This window comes from Chiloscyllium plagiosum, unplaced genomic scaffold (genome assembly GCF_037043375.1).
Source record: "Chiloscyllium plagiosum isolate Xiang-an unplaced genomic scaffold, Cpla_swu_hap1 HiC_scaffold_22, whole genome shotgun sequence".
NCBI lineage: Eukaryota > Metazoa > Chordata > Chondrichthyes > Orectolobiformes > Hemiscylliidae > Chiloscyllium > Chiloscyllium plagiosum.
Genome location: NW_028270160.1, coordinates 26,472,612 through 26,493,789, shown reverse-complemented (window position 1 = coordinate 26,493,789; position 21,178 = coordinate 26,472,612). Strand labels below are relative to the sequence as shown.

General features: G+C 37.7%; 1 protein-coding gene across 19 annotated transcripts in view; it reads left to right on the top strand.

The window, feature by feature from the left end:
- Nucleotides 1-21,178, top strand: part of tcf7l2 (transcription factor 7 like 2) — a 199,154-nt gene that overhangs the window by 137,972 nt on the left and 40,004 nt on the right. For 17 of the 19 annotated variants that reach the window (XM_087998881.1, XM_087998885.1, XM_043712738.2 and 14 more), the window contains one exon: nt 12,220-12,352. In XM_087998881.1, coding sequence (XP_087855007.1) covers nt 12,220-12,352 — 133 coding nt within the window. The remainder of the gene's footprint in view (nt 1-12,219; nt 12,353-21,178) is intronic. The other 2 variants (XM_087998884.1, XM_087998880.1) reach the window with 1 other exon arrangement.

Genomic DNA, 21,178 nt, shown 5'->3' with positions numbered 1-21,178 from the left:
GTGCTTTTACATCGTGTTTTGTTTTAATTGAGATTTAAGACAAACTTTTCTGGGGGAAAGAAACTATTGGGTGATGGAAGCGTTCAGAATTTCTTTTCTTGCTGTAATGGCTGAAGTTGATCTGAGTTGGCAAGTTTGATTTGCGGTCTCTCTTTCCCACAGTGTGTTTTTTGCCATTCCCTCCACATTCTCTCCCCCCCCCCCCCCCCACCCCCCCAAAAAAGAACCATCACTACCCACTCCCTCAGTGAATGTAAGGTAAATGTGTGTCCTGAAAGGGTCTGGTATTTTAAGTGTTCACCTTTCGTCGTCTGTGTGGCGAGCTTTCCTCCTGCTTTTTCTTCTCACATCCTCCAATCCCAAAGAAATCTGTGTTGAAGTTGCCCATCCTTTCTGCCGTACTTAGCATTCATTGTGCTAAATGATTAGTAACTGTCCATCATCAGCAACCAAACTCCCAGTTTACTTAAGAAATTGCACGTGTGACAAAAGAAGCTGCTGGAGTGTGGTGGCCACCATGAATAGAGGGAGGGAATGTAATTAGCTGCCTCGTTGTTGGGTTTTTTACATGTCAAACTGTAGCCTCATTGCCTTTGTTAGCGCCTGTATTGCACCATATAAAGGGAATTCAAAGGTTTTGTTTTGGTATTAAGGCCTTAAAGATTTCTGGCCGACACTTTGCACGCGAAGGCCAGATTAGTGCAGAGCACTAAATAAAGAGGGAAAAAACTGCATACTGTTTTGTTTCCCCTGTTCTCGTGTCTTGTCAGTTTTTTGAATAGACAGATAAGATGGGAAAGAAAGGTATGCGACAGTTTCTGCAGATTCTGCTGAATGAGTTTTAAACTGGATGTGTATAAAGTTTGTTTGAGTGGTTTTTGGAGGTGGGATGGTTTTGTGGGCTGTGTGCCACCTTTACTCATGGTTTTGGAGGTGGGTGTGGAGGGGGGGGGGTGTCACGGTTAATGGGAGCATTTCATTACTTTTGCTTCTATTGTGAAAGGCATTTACTGGAACATATGAGCTGCCCCCAATTTGGAGATGGAGAGGGTTTTGTTTGGGGATGCAATTAGCGACGGGAAGCAGTATGCAAAAAGCAACTCGGAAAGAGAATCCTTGCAATACAAAAGCTGCTCTTGTATATTGTGTGTAGCCGAGGTCAGCCAGTAGAAGCTGCAGTGAGGTCTAGTGCTTTGCCTTTTCTCCACCCTATTTACTGTTATAATAAAAAAAAGCCTGCTGGGACTGATGGCAAGACCTCACAGGTGTCTTTTTTTACTTTTTTTTTTATATTTTCAAGTGTATGAGTACGTGTATGTATGATATATATTATAATGTCACTGTGTCAAAAAAAGAGCATTCTCTCAGCTCTACCCCCAGAAGTTCAGCGTGAGGGATTTGACATTCCCACAGATGTGACTGCATGCTACAGTTTGTTGATCATGCTCCCTTAACCAATGCTTGTCTCCTCACTGCTGCACTTATTGATACCTTTCCATTTAGAGTTGCAGCATTGTCATTTTGGTAATCCTAGGAGAGTTATCGGCTTTGAAAAGAAAATAAATGGTACGCATGGGGTTATACCCATGTGTGCGGTCTTACTCATTTCTAAGTGAGCATTTTGGTGCAGTGATCTATGTTATCGTTTGAGTGTGTCCTCAATTTTGGTATCTGCTGTACGGCAGATATAGGACTACATTAGGAGTAAGATGCTACTAATGGAAACCGTGAATGAGAATGTTTGTTCTAAAAACACCAGGTCACAGAACTGGAAAGCTCTTGATATTTTAAGACATTTTTTTAGTAATCGTTTTTAAAAAAAAAAGGACACTCGCAAAGCCACAAAGATACAAAGCGCAGTCGGCACCAAGGAGACAGAGAAAGGGGGGGAAAGTTGTAGAGGTTAAGAGACAACAGAAGATAAAGCAGCATGTACCCGAGGGATGCGATTTTGCTGGGAATGGAAGAAGGGAACAATAAAGGAGGAACGCTAGCCTCTGGGCTCTCCTTTCTCCATCAGTTTGGTTGCTGGCATCTCAATCTAAACAGCTGGGTAAGTTACTATATGCTACAGTGCACGTTTGTGTTTTATTTCAACCGATGGGCTTCAGATAAGGCCAGTTACTATGGTTAAGAGGTGGTCAGCTAAAGGAGCGACCTTCTATCCAATACTTGAAACTGTGACCTTTGTGTCGCCACTTTCAGAAGCATCTCTTCTGTGAAGAAGAAACAAAAAGGGAAACCCAATTGCAGGCAGCATGACTGGCTTTTCTTCAGAAAAGTTGTTTAACCAGCTCAGTACTGATTTTTACCTGATAACTGTTTAGTATGGAATATTCTGCACTCTGAATTTACATTTTTGAGCTGTGACTAGACTCATTCCAACATTCCACTATCCTGTTTGCATTCAGTTAAACTGTGCTTCTGGAATTTAAATGAAATATATTGGAAAGTGTCAGATGATTTGCTTATATGACTCAGTTATTGAAGCTATTTTGAATGCAGCAGAGTGCAAATAATGTATAAAGCTCAGGCGTTTTTTAAATAAAGGCTTGTCATTTGAAGGGCATTGAAAGCAAAAAAGTTGCATTTTTTAAAAATTAAACTTTATTATTAACTAATATCACACTATCAGTTGGATTGTGAAAAGCAAAAATAAAATTGTTTTATGAATTCAAGTGTAAAAACAATATTGATATTCTTACTTGCATTCTTTCTCCTTTAAAAGTTGTGCATTGTCTATTAATACTCTGCACATGATAATTTGATATTTGAAGGTTCACTCATTATAAAGGTATTTGAAAATGCTAAAATTATTTTAAGCGTGGCGCACCTCAGATATAATAGGTACTTTGTAGAATCTTAGACAGCAAGTTGTTGTTTTGAATGTGCACATTTTCATAGACTTTTGTGAAGGAGCAGAAGATTTTATTTACTGGTTAAAAAGGAATATGCAGAGCATTTCTGAACAGTCTTTGAGTTTACAGGAAAACCTCACTTTTGAGGTTTTGGCATGTCTTCGTTCACTGTGGGGAAGTGTAACAAAAGCCTTCCATTCAATGATATTTTAGAATGTACCCAAATGGCGATTTAGGTCTAATGTTATGCATTCTGATTGGATTTAAAAACAAATCTGATGTTTTTCTTCAGTATGTATATAGGTTGAGGTTTTCATTTGTATATGTATTCCACTGCTGTGGGGCTGTCTTTTTCCTGCTATGAGCAAAATTAGTGCCAGATGTTCTGAACATACCACCAGCATGAATAAAATGAGCATTTTAAGACTGAAATTTTTTTTTCATGAATGTTCCCTGTGATTTTTTTTTCCTTCCTCCATTATAATTAACCAACTAGCCTGGTGATTTTATATTATGATTGTATTTCACTCAAATACATGGTATCTACTGGTATTTAAGTGTCAGATACACAAATATGTAAAGTGTGGGGCAGAGAGTATTTTGCAGCAAACCCTAATCATTCCTGTGAGAATTGGTTAAAATGTTAAGCTTAATGTACGGTAAAGCCTTGTGTAACTTCTTGGTGTTGAAGTGATAATGCCCAAAAGTTTCAAGTGGCACTTTTAAGTTGGAGGGAAAAAAACGCAAAATTTGAAGTGATGTGAACTTGTGTTACTGTGAATGTGAGCTTTTATTTAAAAAAAAACATTCAATATCATTCCAAAACTTGAATTTATCTTTATAGGATACTGTTCCAGGCACTATTTAAAAAACCTTCCTCACTATCGCCCACATCCCCCGTATGTTGTCCGGGCATAATTTTTATTGTTATCATTTACAGTATACTTCTGACAGGGAAGCCCTTTGATAGTTGAGAAGTTGCATTCACTTGATGGATTAACTTAATCCAAATGTACTCTAATGACGATTCTGTTCGTTTGTGTTGAATATTTTGGGCTGATCTGGCAAAACAGAAACGGCCATGATTGAATCAGAAGAGATAAACAAATGCAGTCGGTAAATCTGTTTAGCCAAGTGCTTACAGCCATTCACAGTCGGAGTTGGTCGGGATTCTCATTGTGTTAGTCAACAAACGTCTAATGCATGCAGTTGGATAGTTTTGCATTCTCTAAGATTTTGCAAACATACTATTAAAGATCAGTTCTTAACTTCAATTTTCAACACCTCCGATTTGCATCTGATCGCTACTCAAGGTTTTTATACCTGTTTAGCAGTAATTGGATAAAGGAAACATTTTACTCTCCATGCAGGTGTTCCCATTAAGAGACCTTTACTGTATTTTGTTGCCTAATCACTTAATATGGTAATTTTACTGCAGCTACATTAATGTCACTTAGCATTCTAGGCGAAATGATTGGCGCATATGTACTGTTTCCGTTTTCCTTATGTTTTGAAGGCCATAAAAATACTGTAATTTCAAATAAGTAGGACTTTATTAAGAATGTATAAAATTGCCCAACTTTTTTTCTGCAATTCATATTTTTTTTCTTGCACATGACTGCTTTCTAGTTTATACTGAAATGAATACTTGAGCCTTGGTGCTGCTATTTATCAGGTCACATGCTTGGCAGATGTCTTGTACCGCTGGAATTTGTCAACCTGAAACACCAATCGATCATTGCCTGTCAGTTAACTTTCCTTGTACTACTTGTCCTGTCTGGCACACACAGTCATTGTACTGTGGACTCTGTGAAACTCTTATTTTAGACTGAGCTGTTATAAGTGGAATTTTTTTTAGTTGAAAAGTGTGATGCTGAAGAGTTCTGAATAAACATATGTATTGTAGAAATGGTAACTGCTTTGTAAAGCGTGACCTTTCTGCCCTTGGGTTCACTGTTATCAAATGGAAATAAGTAACTTATTTAAAATCACAGTGAAAAACAATGCGTCCACCTGATAGAGGTCCCATATTAACTCAATGTGTGAATTGGTGTGCAGAATATATCCAAAACCTATTAGCTTACTGAAAAACATTTTAAATGTTCATATGTAGTGCACAGGATAATTTGATAGCTAACTTGGTCAGGAAACTGCAAAAGATCTGTTACTGGCCAATGTTATTGGGTTGATAAAGGGAGTCAAAAGCATTAAATGTATTATTGAAAAGATTTATGCAAATCCTCTTATTTTAACCTTCTGCAATAACCAAAATCTTAATTACATTTATGGGTTACTTTGTAAAAGAGATACCTCCCAACATCAATCTAAATGCTTTTTTTTCTTATGACTGCCAGATTTGTATAGGGTCCCAAGTATGTTTGAAACAGGTGGAATTAGTAAAGCAATTGGGATAAAGGACTCAGTTCAGTACGTAACTGCGTTTGCAATGGAATGCATTTTCCAATTGCGGAAACTCTAGTGTTCTTGAGCAGTGGCTAATGTGCTATAACATGCTGTGATCACATGTTAATCTATTTTTTAGTAAGTTACTTCTTCGTTTGTGATCTTTTGTTCTCTGTTTTTGTCTTGTAGTCTTAATTATTCTTTTACAATGCAAGTTGAATCCCAGATGAATATTTAAGTGTGGCATTCTTCCCCACCCCCATCACCTCCCTTTCCAAACAGGAGCTCTTTATTTCTTCCACTGTGCATTAGCTTTACTGTAAGATTCAGAAGTTGATTATTGAGAAAATCATCCAATCTGTGATCTTTCTTTTTATTGCACAGGCTTGTACAAATAAATGCCTAATTTCAGCTATTTACATAAAGATGCAGTAATACTGCAAATGATTGTGGTTGCTTTATTTTAGAACATATAGTTGTGCCATATTTGTTAAAATTTCAAAAGGCAAATTAACAAAAGTTTAATAGACATGGAGAGGGCAAGTTTGACAAAATGCTGCGGCTGACTGACAGTGCAACCAGAAGGGAGACAGTTCCACTGAAATGCACAAAAATCTTCTAGCTCCCAAAATATGCAGAGACGCAGTCGAGCTGGACGGTCAATTGTTTAATGTAAAAAGTACATTTAATAGTAGCAGATAATAGTAGGGCCCAAAACTGGATTTTAATTTGATTTTGCTTACACAATTGGGTGGCCCGAAAGTTGTCTTTCTTCCTTGACAGCTGGAACAGCGTGGAAATATGTGAGAGCATTCTGAAGAGGTTTTGTGCTGCCTGGTCATGCAGTATTGTCTTGTATGCTGTCGTGTCAGTGGTCCTGTTATCGTTTGTTGGAGGAGAAGAGAGGCCTCTTTCTGAACAGGAGAGTTTTACTAGTCAATGAAGGCCTTGTCCTTGGGAACAATGGCCAGTTAACAAAGGGCAAGACCTTGGCCAGAAATGAGCTATATAATACTGTGAAAGGGCTCAGACCACTGTATAAATAAGAATAGGGATAGTAGATTTGGAAGAAAATGCTTACTCAGGTGTGAAAGTTTTTTTTTGGTGAGTGAGAATGAGAAGAAAATGTTGAATAAAAGCGTGGATTTAAATGTTGTCCTTTCGGAAATCCTTCCAAGTTCTGTTCATGTAGAATTATTGTGCTGGGGGCAGAATTGCAAAATTTAACTGTTCATAGCATTTTTATAAACAAACGTAAACTTCTGCATAAAAATTGCAGTAACTTGTAATTGACCAGCAATTAGAGAGTTAATACAGAGCAGACTTGCAGAATAAGAGAACGTAGTGTTGCAGACCATTAAGATTAGTAGCTTTGGAACAGTAAGCCATGTCTGGGTACAGCCAAGCTCAGGGCTAGTAATTTAAGCAAAGCATCGGACTTGCCAGAATTAGCCTGGGGAAGGCAGCCTGACAAGCCCCCTTGTGTAGCTGCTTTTGTTTTATTGTACTTTGAGCACAAATGCACATTTCAGACCCAATCTTTCTTCAGCTGCACAGAAATGCAATGAACGCAATAGGGGTGCATTCAATATAAGGGACTGGGTAGAAAGATGGTCACAACAGCTCTAGTTTGTTTTGCCTGTCTCTTGATTAATGACATCAGAGGTGAATGGCAAGCTTTCATTTCTCTCGGGTTACCAATCTCTTTTTTAAGAAAAGCAGGGAAGGACTACGACTGTTCAATCAATCATTGACTGTCACATTCCTGATTGTGAATACTGTGTAGGGTCCACCCCAGTGAAATATCTCCCACTGCAGCTTATTTGGAATGTGACGCTTAAGTACACTAGAAAGGTCAGAGGTTGACTCGAGTTTCCTGGGTAAAGTGTTGTGCAATGATCCAAGAGGAGGGGTTTCCCTTCACAGCCTGCCTACTGCCACTGTTTGATGGACAGTCCCACTTCCTACAGGCATTTCCTCAGTTTCCTCCCTTGGCAACAGCTTAATATTCTAACATCCTCTTTCCTTCATGTAAATCCCAAATAACACAGTTTTCAATAGAGAAAAGTGACAAGATTTTTTGATATCGATTCCCACTGAACATAGTTTCATGGTCACCATAATTAAGAAAGAAAGTTCTACTATTAGGATAAAAATAGACATGATCTCCATGGATGGGTGTATGTGAAACTGGTGAAATCAAGTGAGGAAGGAGTGAAAAGTGAAAGACTATTTAAATGAGCATTAGAGAGCAGTACTATAAAATCTGGCTCAAAGCCATGCACTTTATGCTTGCCTCTGTGCCCATACAGGTGTGACCTACATACAAGCCCATTGGTTTGTGGTTTCCACTGGAAGCACAGACATGTGCAGAAATTGATTTCTAATCACTAGAAATCTAATGAAAGAAACTGAATTTGGTATATGCAGTGAAAATAGTTCTATTCTTCTCATGGGTTTACATCTCGGGTATTATCATGCTTCTAGTTTGTGAGATACATTTTGACCAGGGCAAGTGCCCAGTGAATGAAAAATCGCTGCAACTTTCTTAGTTTGTACAAGTTGAAACTGCTAAATATAGTATGAAAGGCTTTTGTTTCAAAATAACGTCTTCATCTCCCTCCTTGCCTATTCCAGCAGTAACTAGTCAAGGTTGCTTACAGACATAAACAGAATACAATTATTTCTCTCACTTACATTACAAGTTGGTAGGTAAGATTAGAAAGAACTCAATACCAAATCTGTACAAATAAGCCAAATATCAAGCTGATCGACACTATTGCTTTTTGAAGAAAAAAATCCTTCATATAAGACAGTGATGCTTTTATGTTGCAATAAAATGTGTTCAGTATTTTCTGTTGTGGTGTTCCTAAAAGAAAAGGTATTGAAAGCTTTAAAATTGGGGCGTATTCCCATAAGAACAAATGATAATTGAACTATGCCATTTTTCACGTGAAGTATTGTTGATTACATCAGTTACTTCAAAAAGCAATAGTGTCGATCAGCTTGATATTTGGCTTATTTGTACAGATTTGGTATTGAGTTCTTTCTAATCTTGCCTACCAACTTGTAATGTAAGTGAGAGAAATAATTGTATTCTGTTTATGTCTAGTTTCAAACAAATGTCAGTTGAGTAGTATTACTGAATTCAGCTACTGATATGTGATTAGGTCGTAAACGCATGTGCTAATGACCAGTTTAGGAGTCTCTATCAGGGAATGGAATTAAAGTAGCTAAATTTACTAACAGGTTAATATTGTAATTTGGACTCTACATATTTAGCTGCTACAGACTGTGTTGTTAAGTGTACATTTCTCTTTTGTATGCTATTGGAAGTGGGTTATGTTTTAAATCCAAGCTAAACATTTATGTTAAATGTTGCCCATAGTCTTGCCCTTCAGAATTTTCACTGATACAAAAATATAGTCAATGCAAATAGTACCTAACAGATGTAAAAGTGCCCAAAAGATCACTAAAATGCTTTGAAATGATCATATATTTTGCTAATTTTCATATGAACTACATTAATTTTTCTCTTTTGGATCTGGTTATTTTAGTTAATGGATTGAATTGGGTTATCCATGTGTTTACCTGATAAATGTACTACTTCTTGAGATACAATCATACTGTCTAAAATTTGATAAGCGTATGTAAAATGTGCTCTCAGCATAATTCATTGTCATTTTTCAGTATTTGCTATCAGGGAACTTTTTTATTTCTGGTCTTACTGCTACCTTGTAATCAGATCCTTCATGCTAGACTTTGTTCAGTGAATGATCTAATCTGATGGGTTGCATTGTGTTGTGGATGATAACTGCCTTTCACCAAAAATTATTCAGAACCCTCTAAGTGTTGCTTGTAGCACCTGAATGCTTTGTTACTTCATGAGTTTTAAAGGGCGACTGAACTCCGAATCCATTTGGGAGCACTAGTCAACCGGCTTGCTCAGTCACATGACGCAATGTGCATTTGGACAAAGTATAAACTGGTGGTTTACTGTGTTTCATGAGTTAGCTGTCATCTGGTAAGCAATTTGAAGTTTTATTTAGAAACATAAATGTAAATTTATGTAACTACACTTTGTTTGAAGAGGCTGCTCCTTTAATGCCTTCGTTCTTTTGTTCTTTATATTTGGTCTCTTTTTTTTCTTCTATATTTCCTCTTCCTCATTTTCTGTACTTTTCAGTTTATTTGCCCACTCCTTACTCACTGTTAACTCACCAAAAAATAAATATTCTGGAGTTGACTGGTACTATTTTATTATCTTAGTTTTAAGTTATCCTTTCAGGAAATTTGATTTATGTTTTTGGTAAATTTTATGGGCTGAAATATCATCTGAATATCAGGCAGTCTCAAGACAAACACAACTCTGACTGCATCCTATGAAGCATCTATAATCCAAAATTCACAATGTTCACTACTTCCACTTCAGTGTCGTTCTGACTTTCCACATCAACTATTCTTATGGACTCTGTGCATGGGTGGATTATTTAGTGCCACATATGGGTAGTGTCTTGTTGTAGATTTGTACACAGTGAAATTTGATTGAGACCTGCACAAACTCACTGGGAACTCTTGTGGCCAGTGCACTTGTGAACAGAGATGACCACTGTGACTCAACAGAAATGTTGGTGTAGTGAAAAATATTGTACATTGTGTTTTTAAGATCATTGCACCATGTATGGAAGCTAAAGCTTAATTTCTACCAAAATAGAAAGATAGAACTGGATATTACCCAAACATTTGAAATAGTAAAAGTAAATGATGAGTTGGATGTGGAGAACTATTGAAGGCAACAAACATAACCAGGCCTATTAATCACATGCTCAAAATGGCATGTGAGTTGAACTTGGGTTAAACATGTACCTCTCAATAAGACTAGTTGATTTTTGAACACAGACAAAGCATTCAAACGAGAATTGAATCAATTCCCAATTCACGGAAAAGGGTGTGGTTCAAAGACTGCATCAGATCAGACCATAATATGGCTGAGAAAGCCCGATGGCTGAGATGATTTTCCTGTGCATGCTTTCTGAGAAAATATTTGAGGCTGTATTAGACCATTGATCTTTGCAGAGGAGGTAATGTTCTAACTGCAAGTTCCCATGTGTTAATGCATGTTAAATTAATGGTGCTCTTGACTATCCTGGTTAAAGTATTAACTTTTGAGTAATAAATGGGCTTTGAAGAGAATTTAGGCAGAATCAAAGTAATCTCTGAAATAAGATGGATTGAAGTCAGATTATATTGCTCCAAATTGGTTTTGTGTTAATAAATGTTTCAGTGCAATTGAAATTAGTTTGTTGATGATGAGATGGGACTTTCAAAACATTTATAAAGGGGAAGCAACTGAATCATGATCTATTCTATATTGTCCATGCCTCCTATAAACTCATTACAACAATAGCAGGCGCCAATTAGAAACAGGAGACACTGTAGACTGTAAATAACGAGCTGTAGCCTCCTGCTGTTTGCTCGCAAGATTCTGCAGCAAATTCTTTCCGAAGCATAAACTTATAGGAGACTTGTGCTGCGAGTGAATAGTGAGCCTTCTTGCAAAGAGCAAGCAGCTGCAACTCCACAGCTGAAAATGCCCTGTAGCGTCATGATGAAATCTTCATGCTCGCAATCAAAAAAAAGTTTTACTTCTCATTTGTTTCGATGGGAAGCAGATCTGTTTTTCTTAGAGGGACCCGTTGTTTGTGATTATCTTTAGGTTTCTGTATATAACAAAAATCCCAACAATTAACCCTGCATATTCTGCACATCAGTTGTGATTTTCATAATACACACTTTGCAAGTAGCTTCAGAAATCATTTTTAATAACATGGCTTCATATGTTTCAAAAAGCTTCTTAAAAACTACTTGGATGAATGTTTTAGTCAACCTTTTAAAGTAAAAATGCAGTACTGGTTTAGTGCTGCTAGATGTCACTGGTAGGCATGCATATGATGATGGAATTGGTGTGATAAGACATAGATAACACTCTTGCCGAGAATAATTTGTGATGTTGGGGTGCTTTCACATTTTTATTTTACTGTGAACCTCTCATTTGTTTACTTTGTTTTTCATTCACCAACTAGTTAATAAAGATGAAATCACATAGTTTCATGTGCATGTCAAAATATTAATGCTTTGTGACTTTAATTTAATAAAAAAATCCTGATGACTGAGCCAGTTGTACTCTTTTTGACAAGAGCCACATGAAAATATTCCCTCAAGTTCATAGCTGAAGTCTGTTTTCATATTTATATACGGACCATAAATACCATCTTTGTTAACAACATCTCAAGGTTTTTTGAAAAAAGTGGAACATAATTGATCATACTTTTGGGAATTTTTTGGATACAGTATTAAATAAAAATTAACTTTTATTAAATAAAAGTTTTTCCTGCTTGCAATTGTCTTTTAGGCAGTAATTGTTCTGGAGTTTCATCAACAAATTGAATTAGAGTCAATTAAATTTTAAAAAAGTAATATTTTTGTTAAGCTGGACATACCAGGTAAAAGCAAAACCTCTCTTTCATTATGATCACATTGGCTTATCATTGCGATTCCATTAGGTTTGTAGTTCTCTGTTACTCCATGCTGCTTCATAGTTACTGCAGTTTTCACATGGATGTTGCCTTGATGGAATTTGGGTGTTTATTAAGTAACCAAAACCTGATTTGATAAATAGTAGCTGATATGGTTGCTTTAATACAGAGTGATTTAAATTACTCTCCTTTGTTACAATTCACCTAAATTGATAGCAGAAGAGAGATGACATATATTAAAATAAAATCTGACCCAGGACCATTCATCATCTAATGTAGGCCTCTGATTTTTGACAACATTTAATGTGTTCATGTGCTCCCTGTTGGAGGCCCCTTTCAGCTCAATGCCATTAGTCTAAGTCATGGTTCATCGGTTGGTTGCTGTTGTCACACTCACTTTCTTCCTGTCTTTCTTTTGACAGTCTAACAAAGTACCCGTTGTGCAACATCCCCATCATGTCCACCCGTTAACGCCACTGATAACATACAGCAATGAACACTTCACACCAGGTAACCCTCCACCACACTTACCAGCAGATGTGGACCCCAAAACAGGTAAGTGAAAAAAAAATTCACTGGTACTTCTGGGATTATAGTGTTCGGAAGTCTTCTGATTTTTTTTTTCTCAAAAGGCATTAGCGAAGATCCATATCTCTATCAGAACTAAATACAAGTTGTTCTGCTATAATGTGCGTTTCATTAGCGCCAATTGGCTATAACATGATTGATGAATTGTGGACGTTATTTGGATAATGTGAACTTCCTACGGAACTGGTATAGCGATTTTATATTAGCAATCTTCTACAATGTGATTTTCTAAAGCAGATTTCCATTTTGTGATTTTCTATTGCATGAGGTTGCAGAGGAACACAGCTGTCGCATTATAGCAGAATGACCTGTAATGTTTGGAATTTATTTTTGTACTATAAGTTCTGAATGATATGCATCAGCAATGGAATTGAATTTAAAAGTTGTGCATTCCGTGCTCAAATGTTGCACATGTAATTTTGCCAGGGCTGAATGACTTTCTGGTGGAAAAGTTAACTTTTCAAATTTCATTTTATGACCTTTATTGTTCTAGCTGAGGTGGCTTGTAAAGGTAAATTGCTATTGGTTCAGCTTCAAAAACAAAAGTTTCCTATCTGGGTACTTGCTGATGGTATTTGCAAATACTCTGTGTTTCTTTTCATTAAATTATATATCAAGGTATGCACAGAATCAGTTGTGAAAATTGAGGTAGATCTGTGATGTACTTACACACTTAGGAAGAAATGTAAACAAAAGTTAACTTCCATGCTTTTGGGATCTGAACTGTTTGCTGAGCTTTTTAAAAAAAGGAGCGATTCCACAAGTTTGCCCTGCCACCATAAGACACTGTGGCTGGGCTAAATAAAGGCAAAGTGGCACTTATGCCCCACAGTGCGAGAATGTCCTGCCCATCACCAGAGCTCCATAAGGGACACTGCTGGAAATGCAAGCAAGTACACGAAGAAAGGCCAATGACTTCTGCCGTAAGGTAAGTTGGTGGCCCTTTAGGCAGTGAAGTCTTTCCCTCCCATCTGCCTGTCGTTACCAGCTGTTGAGGCATGAGCAATGTAATATTGCAGTTCATTCAATTTTAAACAATCTTGATTGATCCATAATTATTTACTTACTTTGCTATGTGGGCTGCCAATTTTAGCATCTACTCTCCCTCTCTATCATGGGATTGAGCTCTGGGATTGTGATGGTCTGGCCAGCTGATCCAAGTTACATGCTTCCCAACCAAAAACCCCTGGCACAGTAGTGTAATATTCACCACGTGGTTTCTTTCAGTTCATGGCAAAATTCATGCTTTATACTTATTATAGTTTTTTTTCCTATAATATACATATGAGAAGTTTACTGATTGTTCCATAGCTTTTATACCCTTGCTTGTGATCCCTCACTCTGTAAAGTGTCTAGAAAGGGGCAAACCTGATAATCATCACTTAGCACAGGGAAATGTATGGCTTTGCTATTTTCCTGATTATACATGCCCATAAGTAAGGGGCAGTAAAGCAGGGGTCAACTGCTTTACCTTGGGAATGATAATTGAGAACAGGAAGAGACAGAAATAAGGTTTGAATAAAATAACAAGGAGTACCAAGGATGGAATCGCAAACTAATTCTACATTTGTAAACTATAATATTTATTCAAAATATTAATAAAATTTGTAAGATTAAAATAAATAACTTGCAATGCTGACAGTGCCATTTGAATCTGAATGAATTTTTATTTGGTTAGACAAGCTACCTGCCTCTGTCTGCGCGCACATCAAAACTAACAACTACTAGAGTAAGTCTGATCCCTCAGTTGATCTTTTTATTTCTTCCATGTCTCATCTTTCTTAATAAATACTTAAAGGTTTGTCTCATCCTTTGGTCAGATAAATTCTTACCTGTTCTAAACTCCTCTGAGACATAATTTTAAAAGTTAATTTGAACATTTGAGCTCAGTTTATTTTGAACTGATACAACTTACATGTTTTATGATTTTCATTGCTGATTACATTAACTTTGTCCTTTAGTTTTCTACTTAGTTTTAAAAATAGCTATGATTGTGGCCTATGCCACTGATATGTGGAACCAAACCATGTGTGTACAATAGCTCTTCTGGTTCCATCTTCTTTTATTTTTGATAATACCTCTGTGATGTTCCTTGGGACGTTTTCAGTGTTAAAGATGGTTTATAAAGGTTTTTCTGTTTGTGCAAGGGTATGCTTTCTATTTTCTCATTGGTTGAGTCAGCTCTGTGTTTCTAGCCAATAGTCTGTGGATAGATAGTTTACCTTTCTTCCTCTTCGAAATAAAATTAATGAAAATATGTGATGTATGGTGCTACCGTATAAACTTTTTGAATTTGTATTATTAACATTAAATTTGAAGACTCTGAATTCCTTGATATTCAGATCGGCATCTTAAGGTTCATGGTTAAAAGCTTACATGGGCAAAAGGTATGAGCTGGCCTTATACCATGGGTGCAGCTGTACATGTGCAGATAGGCCATGATGCTATGCATCGGAAATACTCACTTTCAAATTTTAAGCTTGTAGCTCATTGTTGTGAATATCTGATTCCATAGTTAATGTGTTTAGAAGGTGTAACTTTTACTTTTAGATTGCAGCATTTAGATTGGCGATTCAGATGTTAAATGTGAGATACACGGAAAAGTCTGATTAAGAGTCTGGGAAACTGCCCTTAAGTAAATGAAATCAACAAGTTTATTAGTTTCAACATATTTATTTTGTAAGATCAGAGTTAGAAATCTAAAACTTAAACAATAGGTTGCCCATTTTTTAGCTTTTTGATTGAGCTCGGTCAATATTTTCTTCAATAATTTGGGCCCACCCTGTGGTTTCCTGGGGAAATTTCTCCAGAAATGTCAATGGTGGTTCAATTCTTCACTTGCTTAATTCCCATTGTTGGTCACTTGCTGTCAATCCAGACTCCCTGTGAACAGACTAGTCTTATCTCAAAAATCTCTTCACAGGCAGTTACAAAAGAGAATGGGATGGAGTCAGTAACTAGAGAGGATCAAAAACAATGGCATATGTCCTCCTGATATTTAAATTGGAGGAATTTTCTGTTCAACTGAATTTTGGATAAACAGCCTGATAACTCAGGAACTGTACAAGAGTTGAGAGAGGTGGTGAGCAGTGGAGAGCTGGATGTTATCATTATGGATTAAAAACATGATTGCTGTGCTTTTGGTTGTCACTGAAGAGCAGTATATGATTGAAAAGTAGAAAGGAACTCCGACTTGAAGCATGGAAGATATTCTAGGCAAATGTGTGAGAATAAGAAAATAATCCATTGCATAGGATATCTGCCAGTAAACAAACGGTTAAGAATGGAGCTGAGCTTTGATAGGAACCATTTCAGTACTGTGGCTTTGGTAGAAACCTAACTGAAATTGTTCAGACATTGAGTACCAGGAAAGATGTACATGAATTTGGGAGAAATACGCATTCAATGCTGTGTCATTTTATTCTTCAGAAAGTTGAAATAATCAATTTGTAGACTCTAGCATTGATGAAAGAAGACATTCTATTGCAGATTTTCATTATGCTATCATCAAAACATTCACAAGGACACCAGCATAAAAGGGAACAACATCTTCTATATTTATAGTCTCACAATTCTGGAGTATTGTATATTTTTTGTCAGCTGATGGACTGATACATTGTTTGACATTTGACTGTGATACAGCAGTGTATTGGATGTACATTTGCATATGATTAATCCTAATTCTTTATGAAGTTGAGCAATAATATCAATTTCAAGGACCTTGGAAGGGATAGGGTAGTCATCAGTGGGTCGGGAGTTGTGTTTTGAGGAATAGGATGGTGACAGCGGGTTGGAGGGGAGAATGACATCAAGACAGAGAACTATTAACATAATGTTGAAGGTGAGGAGTTTAAGAAGATGGTTTGCAGTAGAGTAAAGAAGCAACTCCACATTATAGAAAAATTGTGCTTTTAAAATATGTAGTGATGTAGTTGCATTACAGCCAACACATGTTTTAAAAGTTTGCGCTTCAGAAACATTGTCCCCAATTGGCAATCTCGTTATAATGAATTCACAATAACTAAGCATGCGTTATAGCAGAACAATCTGTAGTTTCATTTGCATTTCAGGATGATCTTGGAGTGGCGGATTGGTTTAGTTCATCCCTGTAAATAATGTTTCTAATTCACGTACAATTATACTTCCAAAAGTTGAAGTCACTTTGCCACAACCTTTCTGCAGTTATAGGTTTTCTCAACAAAAAGCACTAGTTTTTGTTCCAACCAGACCTAGCAATGAATGACTAAGCCAATTGTCCACTATTTCTGTGCAAGTTCTTTGGACGAAAGGGAATGGAGATCTTGGCCATATCAGAGAAACTGCTGCATTGAGAGAGGGGAATGCTTTTAATACAGGCTGAAACCTCGAAGGAAGTAGTGAGCAACTGGCTGAGAAAACCTATAACTGCAAAATGGTTGTGGCAAACTAATTTCAACTTTTGGCGGTATAATTGTAAGTGAATTAGAAGCATTATTTACAGGGATGAATGCAAAAGGTAGTAGTGGATGTTGATGGAGAGTGAAAGAAGGAACTGATCAGAAGTAGACTTGCCTGTGATTGATAGAATGGAACTACCAAGACCATGTGAGGTGGCAAGCGCTGGGAAGTGGCTGTGATTGAAAGTTAATGTTGAGGGAGAGGTTCACTGAGGGCAGTGAACTCAGAAGAGAGAGCAAAATGAGTTGGGATGATGGTTAAAATCACTGAGGCTGAGAAATTATCTAATGTGATTGAGGAAGAAAAATCCGCAAACATCTCAATGAGTGTTCTTTTATTGAATTTGGAAGGGGTGAGACAACATTTTTTATTTGAGGGTTGAGAATGGGTGGAAGATGCTTGGAATTGAAGAAATTGTCAGAGAAGTATAGGGTTAGGCAATGCCACATTTGGTGATAAGTGCTACAATGCCATTACAACCAACAAGCAAGTAGTTGAAGATATAGCTATGTGGGGAACTTTCATTGAAGGGAGAGAGGATCCTCAGCCAGCAGCTTGGAAAAATTCCTATACACCTTTTTACTAAACCATTTTAAAAAGCTTTTTATAATACATTCTATTGGAGTATCTTGACATTCCTCTCAAATAATCTTGTTTGAGAGTGGTTTGCTATTGTTTGGCTTTGCCAGTCCATGTGTGTAATAGATGCTATAAAACACACATCTTGAAAAACTACATTCTGGGCCAAAGAGGTTATTCAGTAGCCGTTATGAGTCTCGTACAATGTTCAAATGCAATAACACCTCATTCAATTTTCTCAGGACTAGCAAAGTAAAGGGCATGTTCTCATTGTATCAGTGATTTCAACATAGTACCATAGTAAGAATTTTTACAGCACACCATCTGAAAAAGAACATGATCACCCACTGAACGTTCTGGGTTTCCACATCTTTCTCTCTGTGTCGACTCCAGAAGGGTTTTAGAAGGATAGTAAATGCAAGGATAGACTAATGGAAAAGTGAAGTCATATGGTGTGCAGGGTGTTCTCGCTAGGTGGATAAAGAACTAGTTGAGCAACAGGAGGCAGAGTAGTAGTTGAAGGGAGTTTCACGAAATGGAGAAAGGTGATCAGTGGTGTTCCACAGGGGTCAGTATTGGGGCCACCGTTGTTTGTGATATACATAAATGATCTAGAAGAAGGCACTGTTGGTATGATCAGCAAGTTTGCAGATGACATGAAGATTGGTGGAGTAGCAGAGAGCATAAGGGACTGTCGGAGAATACAGGAGGATATGGATAGATTGGACAGTTGGGTGAAAAAGTGGCAGATGGATTTCAATCCAGACAAATGTGAGGTGATGCATTTAGGCAAGACTAATTTTAGAGCGAATTGTACAATGTGCGGAAGAGCCTTGGGAAAAGTTGATGGGCTGAGAGATCTGGGAGTGCAGGTCCATTGTACCCTGAAGGTTGCTGCACAGGTGGTAGAGTGGTCAAGTATGCTTGCCTTCATTGGACGAGGTATTGAGTATAAGAGCTTGCAAGTCATGTTAAAATTGTACAAGATATTGGTTCGGCTGCATTTAAAATATTATGTACAGTTCTTGTTGCCACATTACCAAAAGGATATGGACGCTTTGGAGAGGGTGCAGAGAAGGTTTTCATGAGAAAAAAGGAGATTGAGGGGGGACCTGATTGAGGTTTACAAAATCATGAAGGGTATAGACTGGGAAAAAGCTTGTCTCTATCCACCCTGAGTGAAGGATTCAATAACGAGAGGTCACGGAATCAAGGTGAGAGGTGGAAAGTTTAAGGGAGATACACATGGCAAATACTTCACACACAGGGTGGTGGGCGTTTGGAATGGGTTGCCAGCAGAGGTGGTAGAGGCAGGCACGGTAAGATGCATCTGGACAGATGCGTGAGCAGAGGGATACAAATGCTTAGGAATTGGGTGACAGGTTTAGACAGTACATTTGGTTTGACTCAGGCTTGAAGGGCCAAAGAGCCTGTTCATGGGCTGTAAATTTTCTTTGTTCTTTCTCTTTGAACTTCTCTGTAGAGCTTCCAGTGAAACAGTGTCCCCTCCTATTTACAGTTAAACTGTGCACATTTATTTTTATTAATTTCATAGTACCATTGAAACCCTACAGGTTGGTGACGATTCGCCACGGCAGATTCACCGCCGATGATTAGCCACTGCCAGTTCTCCACCAGCGTTTCTCCACTGGGGTTGTTTGACCTCTGGAGACGATTCGCCACCGGAAACATATATGTACTGATTGTTTTCCCTCCCACCTGTTCTTTCATACTTCTCAGTCCCCTTTATTTATACAACTACATACTACATATTGATTTAAAAAAAAAGGTAAAATAAATATCATTTTATTTGTTTATATATAAGAATGAGTTACAAATTTTAACCAGAAAAAGGAAATATATTTTAAAAATCTTTATAATGGCAGTAAAATCTCACATTAAGCAATTAAATTTTAGTTCATTTGATAGTTATGCGCAACTTATATATAAAGATAAAAGCCAAAGCAATTATCATTTTTGCTTTTAAAGCATAATCAGGATCGGTGTTGTATTGATGAGTTGCTCAAACTGCAGCAATATGTCTATGCATACTTTGTGCCAAATGAAAGAAACAGCCCCTAATTCTAACTTCAGCAAAGCATTCTCTCAGCACTGATAGCTGCCTGCTCAAAGTCATAATGGTTATACTGTGGTCTGGGATTAGGTACCAAGGACTTCACCATTTCAAACATACATACATATGTTGAACGCTGCTTATTTGGTAGAAGCATATACAATATTGGATGGTCAAGGAAGTAATCGTATAATTGTATTTGGTAGGGAGTCTTGGATACATCATTTAGCATAATCGACGTGGTTTGTGGATGGTATGTTCAACATAGCCCCTATTTTATTCTCTCAGGTATATTGTATTTTAGTAAAAAGACTTGATGGGGTTCATCCAATATTGTATATACTTCTATTGCGGTATTTGTGGTGGCGAATCGTCTTCAGTGGTCAATGGATGGTGGCTAAGCGTCCGTGGTGGTCAAAGGGCAGTGGCTAATCGTCGACAGCGAATCTGCTGTGGCAAATGGTCCCATGCCGAACCCTGCAGTGTGGAAGCAGGCCATTTGGCCCATCATGAACCACCCACTTCCCTATCCCGTAACCCTGCATTTCCCATTGCTAGTCCACCTAGTTTGCACATCCATGGACACTATGGGCAATTTAACCCTCATATCTTTGGAATGCGGGAGAAAACCAGAGCACCCGAAGGAAACCCACGCAGACATCATGGAGAATATGTAAACTCGACGCAGGGTCGCCCCAGGCTGCAATCGAACCCGGGTTCCTGGCACTGTGAGGCAGCAGTGCTAACCACCATCCCTGGATAGGCCAGCATTTATTCCTAAGTTTCAGTTTCCTGGAGAAAACGATGGTGAGCTACTATCTGAAACTTCAGCAGTCCTGAGGATATAAGAACATCCACAGTGTTGTCATGAAGCAGTACAGGAGTTTTACTGAGCAAAAGTGAAGGAACAACGACATACATTCAAATCACAATGGTCATTAGCTTGGAGGGAAACTTGTAGGCAGTAACTTTCCCATGCATTTGCTGGTCTTGATATTCTAGGTGGTAAAGGATGGGAAGTTTAGAAAGTGCAGTGTAACTTGTAGATGGTGCACACTAGTGTTGCTGTGTGTTTGGTGGTGCAGACACCACTCCAGGTGTCAGAACTTGTAACAAGACTTCCATATGTTTATACTTCAACCTCTTGCAATAAGGGCCGACATTTTGTTCACTCCCTTAATTACTTGAATTTATGTGATTCATATACAAGGACACCCAAGTACTCTTGTGCTGCAACATTCTATAATATCTTTATTTAAATGATCTGTTTTTCTGTTCGTCCTGTTGTAGTGGACAACGTAAAATTTTTCCATATTTTGTTCCTCCTGCCTTTTTTTCCTCTCATTTAACTTGTCTGTATCCCTCTGCAGATTCTTTATATCCTCTTCACAACATGCTTTTCTACCTACTTTCATAACAACATCAACAAATTTGGCTGCAATTCAATTAGTCCCTTGATCCAAGTCATTAATCTAGATTCAGTCTAGCTGAGGTTGGGAGCTGATCTCTATGGTACTCCACTGTTTCATGTTTGTCAACCTGAATATGGCACATTTTGAACCAGAAGGTCTGGGTTTAAGTCTCATTTGCTCTGGAGATGCATTGTGGGATATCTGATTACAATAAATGTACAATAACTATCTCAGCAGTCTATTTCCATTGTCTGTTTGAATGTCACATCAATGACGTAACTTGTATTGTGC